The 11019-nt window shown below is 41.9% G+C and overlaps 1 protein-coding gene and 1 long non-coding RNA gene across 2 annotated transcripts in view; both read right to left on the bottom strand.

Annotated features, from left to right (window-relative positions):
• Positions 1–2710: 2710 nt before the first annotated feature.
• On the bottom strand, positions 2711–6333 carry LOC148132186 (uncharacterized). The gene is made up of 2 exons (XR_015747673.1): positions 5827–6333; positions 2711–3966 (listed from the first exon to the last, which is right to left on the bottom strand). It is a non-coding gene; the product is annotated as an uncharacterized LOC148132186 (long non-coding RNA).
• A 22-nt stretch (positions 6334–6355) lies between these two features.
• Positions 6356–11019, bottom strand: part of GRIN2C (glutamate ionotropic receptor NMDA type subunit 2C) — an 87991-nt gene continuing 83327 nt past the window's right edge. Inside the window, exon 13 of the mRNA XM_087955832.1 lies at positions 6356–9511. Coding sequence (XP_087811958.1) covers positions 7961–9511 — 1551 coding nt within the window. The 3' untranslated portion in view covers positions 6356–7960. The remainder of the gene's footprint in view (positions 9512–11019) is intronic.

Here is an 11019-nt window from a genome sequence, read left to right as displayed (position 1 = left end):
GTGGAAGCAGCACGGAATCACCGTGCAGCGAAACTGAATTTAATAAAAGATCATCCAAACGCTCCACCGAACCGGACCTTAGACCAAAACCGTGGAGCCACGGAAATCATCCAGACAGACCAAACGACCTGTCTATCTTGAGGATTTTATTACAGCTCCTCAAACGGAACCCAAGGGGAGGGGTGTTGTGAATCAATAAAAGTTACTAACATAAATGCAAATCAGGGTTTGGAAACCTGCACACCTGATTGGCCCTTATACAACAACTAGGGATTGGTCCATAAGTAGTCCCTGATTGGCCACTATTTGGACACTTCTCATTGGTTATAAGTTTGAACTTATGGCACATGTCATTGGTTAATAAGGTAGCAGATAACCCTATAAAAGGGTTGCTGTTGCCCATAGCCTTGCTCTGTTCTGTTCTATTTACGATTATTAAAGAGTTGAAGTCACTGGTCAGATGTCTGGTCTCCATTATTTCCCAAACTTAACAGTGTTTATAGTGCTTTACAACCTTCTCTAAGCGGTTTAGAGTCAGCATATTGCCAACAATCTGGGTCCTCATTTTACTGACCTCGGAAGGATGGAAGGCTGAATCAACCCCTCGAGCCAATCAGGATCAAAGTCCTGGCTGTGAGTAGAGTTAGCCTGCAATACTGCATTTAATCACTGTGCCACCATGGCTCATGATGCTGTGGGATAGGAGAGAGAGAAAGAGGGAGGGAGGGAGAAAAAGAAAGAAAGAGAAAGAAAGAGAGGGAGGAGGGAGAGGGAAAGAGAGGTACGCATTTCCTTTATCACATCTATTTATGTTCTCCCTTTTTGTAAAATAAAAACAGCCCCTTTTGCTGACACATTTCACTGTAACAACTTCAAGAAGGGCTGTGCACTGCACATCTGCACAGGCAGACAAGAGTCAGTTGTCCAACAACAACCAATGTCTATGCTAACCCACTATTAAAAGAAAAATTGGCACAGGAGCAACGATTCTCCTCTACCAGCAGTGAAAGCAGGAACTCCCAGGCCCCTTTTCAGTCCAGTTGTGCTGCCAAGTTGCTTTGTATCACGTATTTTGCAGGCTGCTGGGGCATTCCCCCCTCCCCCCCCATTCCATCTGGAAAAAGGGCAGCTCCATCACTGAAGTCAAATGAGCCCCTAGCTAGCAAGTGACATTAGTGAAAAATTAGCAAGGAGGTGATCTTTCCTTGAGACATTTTTGATCCTGCTGGGATTATAATGAGGCAAAGTGAGTGAAACACAAAAAACAAGCTTTGTGGAAATGAAGAGACAAAAATATCAAAGGTCCTTCCCCACTCCCCTACCTCTAACATACTGAAGCTAAATTAAATACATTTCTTTTCTTTCTGATTTCTGTTGAAAGGCTGAACGTTCATGCTGTCAGGTTTGCTCTGAATATGTTCAACCAGGCAGGGGAAAGCTGTGGTAAAATATATTCCAGGAGCAAGACTAGCAAGAACTAGTTTAGTCAGTAGTTAAGCCATCAGGCTAGAAACCAGGAAACTGTGCCTACAGCCTTAGGTGACCTTGGGCCAGTCACTTTCTCTCAGCCCTAAGAAGGAGGCAATGGCAAACCACTTCTGAAAAACCTTGCCAAGAAAACTGCAGGGACTAGCCCAGGCAGTCACCACTTTCTCTCATTCTCTACATTTCGAAAATTAGTAATAAATCAGGCATTAGTAACAATTGCTCCCTTGTAAAAGGAGAGGTAAAAGCCAGTTTGATGTACTGGCTATGGCATGGGTGCGGAATGATGGCCCCTTTATAACTTGTGGACTTAAATTCCCAGAATTCATGAGCCAGCCGTGCTTGCTCAGGAATTCTGGGAATTGTAGCCCACAAATTATAAAAGGGCCATTGTTCCCCATCTCTGGGCTAAGGCATCAGGCTGGACACTGGGAGATGGTGAGATCTAGTCCCACCATGGGCACAAAACCAGCTTGGTGACCATGGGCCAGTCACTTTCTCTCAGTCCTAGGAAGGAGGCAGTGGCAAACCACTTCTCAAAAACTTTGCCAAGAAAACTGCAGGGACTTGTTAAAGTAGTCACCAAGATCTGTAAAACTGACTCGAAGGTGCACGCAGATACACTCACAGATACACACACTCTCTCTCTCACATACAGCAAGTTATCCTCTTCAGATAATTTTTTTTTTAAATTTAATTTCTCTTTTCTAAAGCAGCACAAATGATGTATGGTACCCAGCTGCATATCCCATGCCTTATAAAACCCTGTGCCTATTGCACATTCTTTTATATTTTAATTGATCCTGATAAACATATTGCCCTTGGTGGGGATTTGCAGCAGGGGGTGTGGAGTATCAGTACAGCTGGTGTTACTTTTAAAGTGACTTGAAAGGTGGGGGGAAGTCAACATTGCAGATCTCAAGTGTAATTTTCAGAGTTTATGAAGTATGAAGGGTAAACAGTTTTTTCTTCATTTGTTAGAAATATTTCCCAGAATATTAGTAGAGAGGACTGAAAACTGATTATGCATGAAGGCCATAGATTACTTTCTATGTCCCCAAGATCTACCCACAAACATACATATCAAATCCTGTGCTCTAGCCATGGCCATAAACTCCCAGGTGTTTGCAAGCAAAATATTTGCAAGTGAGAAACAGGATTCACCTGGAAAAAAAGAAATCTAGCAACTTCAGTGACAATAAATTTTGAAGACTCAACACAGCTCTTTACTGTCGTTGTATTGCTCAGAATAGCATATTCTTTTAATGTAACATTTTAGTGGATGGCTTTATGGTCAGCAATGCTTATATAAGAGAAGCCCAACGAAAACATGAGTGCTGAGTTAGTTACTGTCTCTTTTCTAATTTTTCATCAAGAATTTCTCAGTGGAGGTTACTTTCACAATGGTGAGAAGGGAAAATGAAAATGAAGTGCATTGGTCCTTCTTGGAGATGACCTGGGGCATGACTTGCATGGGAAGAGGATAGTGTTTCTGGTCCTGTCAGACCTCTTGACAGTTTTCACTACCATTAATTGAGATATTCTTCTAGATTACCTGCAAGGTTAGGAGTGGGCTGTAATGATTCTCTTCCTTCCAGAGCATGTGGGGCACTTGGCGCCTCTTATTATTTAATGTCTAACCAAAGTTTCTAGGGGAGATCCCCTACTGGCATCTTTAATATGCTGGTGATAATCCAGTTGCATACCTACACCTTGAACCAAACAGGCAACGCTAAGGCCTGATCTGGTGCCTGTAAACTGTTAAAATTTGGAAGGGGAAAGAAAGTTTGGGTTTAATCCCAGCAAGATGGAATGGGTGTTGAGTTAAAAGTCTTCCGATTCCAGAAAAAGAAAATCCAACTGACTCTAGAACAGGGGTGTCAAACTCATGTTGTCACGGCGGTGTCATGTGATTTATCGGGACTTTCCCCCCCTTACTAAACCGGGCATGGGGGCGGCCAGCATGTGACGCATCCGGCCCGTGTGCTGTGAGTTTGACAGCCCTGCTCTAGAACAAAGCTGTACTCCCCTTGTGGAGATGCAACCTGGAGCTCCTCCTGTGCTTAAGACTCCTGCTGTAATAACAGTGGAAGTCATGGCAGAAGAGTCCATTTCCAGCTTCAGCTGGTACATTAGTTGTGGCCTTTCATGGAAGAACAGATTTTACTGAAGTAATTCATGCTCTTGTCACTTCATAACAAGACGAATGTAATTTGCTCTATATGGGGCTGCCCTTGAGGGCCAATTGGGAGCTACAGCTAATTCAAAATCCAGCTGCACAGAGTTAACAAGTGAAGCCTGCTTTAGCCATGTAACAGTTGGTAACACCACTGCTGCAGAACTGCTGTTAATTGCCAGACAGCTTCTGAGTGGAATTTAAGGTGCTAAATGTCTATGGAGATTCTCAGCCATCCAAGTCATGGTTGCTTCAAAGGTGCTTTTTCAAAAGGCATCTGGACTTCCTTCAAACAAACTAAAAGACTCAAGGTCCATCCCACCCTTGATAGGACCTGATGGTAAAGACTGCAACGACGACACCATTAAAGCCAACCTCTTTAACACATTCTTCGGCTCAGTATTTGTAAACAGCAATGGATCATGCCCAGTATTTCCTAGCCGTACTACAGATAACAACAATGATCTAATACATATCGATTTTACAGAAGACAATGTTGAAAAAGCACTACGCAATCTAAAACCATCTCTATCTATTGGACCGGATGGAATATGTGCCTACTTCTTAAAAAAGCTATCCACTGCCATAGCCAAACCTCTAAGCATAATCTTTGAAAAATCCTTCAGGACCAGCTCCTTGCCTAACCTATGGTCACAAGCCACAGTCATCCCCATCTTCAAAAAGGGAGACCCAAGCCTAGTTGAAAATTACAGACCAATCTCCTTATGCTGCGTCACCTGTAAAGTCATGGAATCAATTATTAACCAATCCATCATCCTCCACTTAGAGACAAACAACTTACTCTCCAATAAACAATTTGGTTTCAGAAAAAAACTATCCTGTAATCTGCAACTCTTACACTGCAAAACATATGGATGACACAACTCGACCAGGGCAAAGCAATAGACGCAATCTACATAGACTTCTGTAAAGCCTTTGATTCAGTGGTACACGACAAACTACTCCTAAAAATAAAATCCTATGGTATCTCTGGACAACTGAATAACTGGATAGAAGCATTCCTGGCAAACAGACAACAAATGGTCAAAATTGGGAGCGTCCTATCAAATTCTGTACCTGTCAATAGTGGTGTCCCCAAGGCAGTGTTCTAGGACCAACTCTCTTCATACTCTACATAAACGACCTCTGTGATCATATTAAGAGCAATTGCGTTCTCTTCGCTGATGATGTAAAGCTGTTCAATACCACAGACAATACTGCTACCCTACAAAAAGATCTCGACTATGTATCAGAATGGTCAAACAAATGGCAACTTCAAATCTCAACAAATAAATGCTCTGTCTTACATATTGGCAAAAAAAATCAGAAAATAAAATACAAGCTGAATAGTCAAGATCTTGTTGATGACCCAAGCTCTGTAAAGGACCTTGGAATACTCACCTCTAATGATCTAAGTGCTAGAGCCCACTGCAACTACATAGCCAAAAGGCATTAAGAGTTGTTAACCTAATCTTACGTAGCTTTTTCTCTGGTAATATCACACTACTAACCAGAGCATACAAAACATTTGCTAGACCAATACTCAATACAGTTCATCAGTCTGGAACCCACATTACATATCTGATATTAGCACAATTGAGAAAGTCCAGAAATATTTCACAAGAAGAGTTCTCCACTCCTCTACTCGTTGTAGAATACCTTATGCCACCAGACTTGAAATTCTAGAACTAGAAAACCTTGAATTACGCCGTCTTCGGTCTGATTTAAGCATGGTATATAAAATCATACATTGCAATGTCCTACCTGTCAATGAATACTTCAGCTTCAACCATAACAACACAAGAGCACACAATAGATACAAACTCAATGTTAACCGCACCAAACTTGATTGCAGGAAATATGACTTCAGCAATAGAGTGGTCAATGTCTGGAATACTCTACCTGACTCTGTAGTTTCTTCCCCAAACCCCAAAAACTTTAACCTTAGATTGTCTACTATTGACCTCACCCCTTTCCTAAGAGGTCTGTAGGGGCGTGCATAAGCGCACCAACGTGCCTACCGTCCCTGTCCTATTGTTTCTCTTATTCTTCTTTATTTTTCTTATATTGTACCCATTTCATGTATTCACAACTATGTATAGACTTATACTTATTATCTTGTAAACAATTGGCAAATCAAATAAATAAATAAAAAAAGGAAAAACAAAGTCCAGTTGCCTTTTGGAAAAGCACCTTTGGGACAATTTAAGGTGTGGATTATCTTCTGCAAAGCCCTATCTGGCTTCAGACTGGCTATCTTGCAGGACTGTCTGCTCTGAGTGGCATAGGCCCATCTGATAAGAGCCAGCAGAATGTGGAGGCGATGGGTGCCTCCTCCTGCATAGTTTCAGCAAGCAGGTCTCCCATGGCCCTCTCCTCTGGAGCAGCTTACCCACAGGGGCAAGGATCTAAGCCAGTGATGGCGAACCTTTTTCTTGTGCTGTGCTGAAAGCGCGCGTGCGCGAGATAGTGCGCATGCGTGCGTGCTGGCACCCACAATGCAATGCACCCCACCCCCCACGCATGTGCACACAACACCCCCACCCTGCTCCCTCACTTCCACTGCACATGTGTGCGCCTCCCAGCTGACTTTTGGCCCATTTGAGGCCGTTTTCGCCCTCCCATTTCGGGCACTTCTGGTATTTCCGGAAGGCCCGCTTTTCAGCCTCCCGAGGCTGCAGAGGCTTCCCTCGAGCCCCTGGGAGGGCGAAAACGGCCTCAAACAGGCTGAAAATCAGCTAGGAAGCGCGCGCATGCGCAGTGCAGTTAAATTTGGCTGGGGCTCGCATGCCCGTACAAATGGCTCCGCGTGCCACCTGTGGCTCGTGTGCCATAGGTTCGCCATTACAGATCTAAGCAATACAAGTTTCCCCATCCCTAAACAAAAAATAGTAGCAAAAAATAACATTCCTTTTTGCAATTCTGTCCGCAGACAGCGTGAGTGCAATAGCTTCCCATTGTTTGCCTGCTTATTTTTCTCTAGGCTCAAGTGTCTTATCATCAAGCATCCCATTAGTTCTGGAGTTCTTGTTGGCTCCCTTAGTTTTTTTTTGTTTTTTTTTAAACCCCAAACCTTTGTCTTTTAATTTACAGCTATAAGCTTCAGCATGCTTCTGGAATTCTCCAAATATATATTGTATGTTGGTGATCTCCTTTTATTTGCAAACCAATAAGCCAGCCTGCATTTGCTGTTAACATAAATAGTTTTTTTAAAAAACAAAAAAAACAGTCAACAGGGCCGCTGAATGCCTCTCTGGTGATCCCTTAAACATGGGAGCCTTTACTAGGCTACTACAAATACCTCATCCGAAGCTGGGAAGCTACAGAGCGGCTTCTTCTAATGCCTTCTTGATAAATAAGAATATTTCTGCCTGAATTTGAATTTTTAGTCATGCTCTGGGAGTAAGACGCCTGCATGAATCCAGAATAGTCTGCATAATGAGACAACAACATTCTCACAAATACTTTCCTGTCACCTGTATTTGCTCTGCAGTTCAAATTTGATGTGGCAATAGCAGCTATTGTTTTAAATACACCTTTTTTATGATGCTGTACTTTTAAAATGGCAAAAAAGCCTTTTTACTGTTTTAGGGATGGTGTAAAAGACAAGATTAGCCAATGCAGCGAACAGCTACATGAAAAAAAGAAAGGGGAAGTTAATACATTTCAAGACATGGCATTTGAGGCTCTTTATGAAGAATCAGAGAGTACTGTAAAACACTAAAAATATAGTATTTGCCTGTTAATCATTTCTATAGTTCCATTTCTATCAGTGCATAGGGGTAAACAAGATAGTCCTAATTTTTATTAGGATGCTGTTGGCCGTTTCCAGCTGAGTCATGGACAGCATGCTCTGAAAAATAGCTGGCACTGCGATGTAGATGGAATCGATGCGTCTTAAGCTATCCACAGAGAGGCTGCATGCTGCGAATTACCACAGGAGCCTTTTGCATGGAATGAGCGCTCCAGTGCTCAGCAATGGAAGACTTTGGAACGCAGTCCTTAAAGTGCCTTCGACTGGGCTTTGAGTGTTGCTTTGATCTTAATTCCAGCAGGAGAGAAAAGAGAAAGGTCCCTTGCTCTTGAGTGTACAGAAGAGACCATGACTTTTTCTTGGTACTGCTACAACAGGGAGAAGGAGATCGATCGTTTAAGATGGTTTGTCATCCGCCCATACGAGCCTATTTCTGGAGTGCCCACAGAAGTGGTTTCTTATGCATGGGATTGATAAGTTATGCATCAAGTGCAGGCACTCTTCGCATCATCCTCTCCCCAGCCCACCCCTGCCTTTTTCCACTGTCAGACTTCAGATTCTAGGCTAGATATCCACCTCCATGATCTTGTTGCACAAGGGCTGTGCATCCTTGGAGTTGTTGACGTATTTCTCCTCGCAGTGTCGGCCATCTGAATAAATGTTGGATAAACCCTGCTCTGATTTCTGCAGTCTCTCTGTGTGCTACCAAAGTACATGGCCCTCCGGCCATCCTCATGGACCAAGAAATCCCCGCTGCATGGGGGCCAGGATGCCTGACTGAAACAGTGCTCGGTGGCACTGGATTGTTCACATAGGTGAGAAGAGCCTGGATGAAAGCTTCTCCAATAAATCGGTAGATTTGGGTATGAGTTCACGTAAGCATATTGCTTCTGCACTACAGCTGAAGAAGCCCTGTGTATGCCTGAGACGTTCTGCAGACAAGCCTCTCGATAGGAAGGGAGCTGCACAGATTGTGAATGTAGCAGCTCTTTCTCCTTCCAACTTATATGATCGGCCTGCATACATTTCTTATTGCATGCGTTGCTTGGCCTAAGGGCGTTGGGAGAATGGTGGTGGACTCCATGATGAATCCCAGGCAGCAGTTTTGCTTTGGGGATTAAGCTAGCTTTGGGAAAGAAGTCCAGGACATCCTTGGAACTGGAACACTTTGGTGGATGCTCCCAGATGCCTAGAGAATGGATCTGTTCATGCTGTTCCAAGGTTGATCTTGAAAGGCTAGCTGCATAGGTCTCCTTTTCTCTTCTCATCTCTAGTGGGTCATATTCTTTATGGACAAAGGGCCTGCAAGTTCTGTTGTCCTTTGGGAAAGAATTATATAAACAGGGATGAGGCCAGTAGTGAGTTTCCAAATTCTTTTTCTTCTCAGAAGAGAAAGCTAGCCTTGACTCCTGGGTTGCACTGCTATGCTCACCTTCTTTATACAGGTGATCATTCTGATGGAATTGCTGTTTCCCATGGCCTCTGGACACAGGAAGCTTATACTTATGGTTATGCAGAGAAAGTTCCTGAAGAGTCCTGACTGGGGAACGAGGAGCATCACTAAGGGGACTTTCAATGTGTTTTCTGAGGTTAGCCTGAGATGTGGTTACCAAATACTGTGGAGAGTGGTACACAGCAAAACCTGGAATAATCTTATCTTCAGAGCAGTTGCCTCCTAATTTCAGTGGATGAAGTATCGGTGGGTGCTCAATTGTCTCTCCGCAGCTTTCACTGGCTGGTCCCATAGTTTGCTGAGGTGGCAGAAGCAAGGGCGGAAGGTTCCTCCCAAGCTTCTCAGTTGTTGTAGTGTTGGAGGAATGAGCCGGCCTGTTTGACCCACTAGTGTTTTGAATCACAAATTGGGGAGTTCTTAAGGAGAAAGTGGTTTGGAAGTTTTCACTCCTACTAGACCAGTTCTCTATAGTGCGTGTAGCATTTTCCAGTGAGTTCCCAACACCGGCTGTGGATACCATATTCTTGGCTGCCTGCAACATCTTAAGCACATTGGCTTGAGCAGAGTTAGCAGTGACATCTGGTTTGTAAACACGAACAGGACTCTCCAGGTTCTGGACTCCATTAAAACAGCTGTAAATACCCTGGGAATACAAGATGAAACAAGAAAAGAATGACAATTTTTGGGGGGGAAGGAATGACTCATGATGATACTAAAGTAATCTTTTTTTTCCATAGTGAGGACTCATAAATATTGAATAATTTCCTTTATCTGAGCAAAACTAAGTGCTAAAACCATATAAACCTGTATATTAGATTCTTCATCCTTGAAATAGGGAGATTTAGAGAAAGGATTTTCTACTAAAATTAGTTAGGGAAGATTGAACAAAACTTTTTTTAAATTTCTTTTCAATTGTTGGTCATGTGGAAAATCTTGATTCCACAATGAAGACACAACAGCTCACTAAATACTGATTAGAAAGAACTGTTCCCTCTTCTGCAATGAGCTGCTCATTCAGGCAGATGTTGTAGTATAATGAAGCCATCTTCTGTTTATCTCTCAGTATGGAATCTTGTGTTCTAGTTGTTAGCTTCATAACTGTCTTCATTCTGTATTTTAAAGTGTTTGCTGCTTAATTAAATTTTGTAAAATATTCCTTGAGGACCCTAATAATGATTGTTATGAGATGCAATGAATCTAGTGGCTGGTTAAGAAATTTCATGTAACTAGAATTCAGAAAACAACTTCTCAAATACATGAGTTTAATTTAGGTATTTAAAGCATTTAGCAACACAGGGAATTAGTGTTTTAATAGGTAAAAACAGACATTGTACAAATAGTTATTTTCTGTCTGGTTTCTATTTACGCATGACTTGAAACGTAAGTATTTTTATTGTGTTTTTATTGCTTATTTAAGGTGTTTATAATGGAAAAGACAAAAGGACTTGAAAGTCCATATGCAATATAAATGTAAGAGCACTCAACAAGCAAATAAATTCTTGTTCAATAAGCATGATTGTTTTCTTTCTTAGTAATTGTGGAAACTGTTTTCTAATTACTTTATTTTCAAATACATTTCACACAAATTAATATTAGTGGCACCTTTCTAATTTGTTTTTAGAAATTCTAACAGCAGATTCCACCTCATGAATCTATACCGGGGATGTTTGTTAGGATGGGATTATTAGTAAGGCTGAAAACTCTCCAAAAGCAGTTTAGAATAAGTTTTTGGGGACTTGCCCAAACACCAGAAGCCCAATGTAACCATACAGTAGTTGAGATATTGGATGAAAAATTTTGTACTTAAAAATATGACAAGTTATAAACAGTGAAAATCTTTGGGTCTTATATGCACAGGAGTAATTCCCGTAGTCAGCTTCCAGATTTTATTGCATCATCTGAACTGGCAATCATTTTAGTTTGTATAAAATTGTATTGCCTAAAACATTCATCATTTGCAGCTCTTTACTTCTATGCATGTTGCTGTGAGTGAAAACAGCCAAAGTATCTTCTTACCTACTAAAATTACTGAATTGTTTGGAATCAGACTGCTATTATTCACACAATTTCATGAGAACTCTTACTAAGCATTTAGGCTGTCACAAGTTTAATAAAATTTAAAACACCTAGAGACAACAGGAGGCCTTATGT

This window comes from Notechis scutatus, chromosome 2 (genome assembly GCF_049901735.1).
Source record: "Notechis scutatus isolate UNSWTSFEM ecotype Mainland chromosome 2, rNotScu1.2, whole genome shotgun sequence".
Taxonomy (NCBI): domain Eukaryota; kingdom Metazoa; phylum Chordata; class Lepidosauria; order Squamata; family Elapidae; genus Notechis; species Notechis scutatus.
This window is presented reverse-complemented; position numbering and strand designations above follow the sequence as displayed.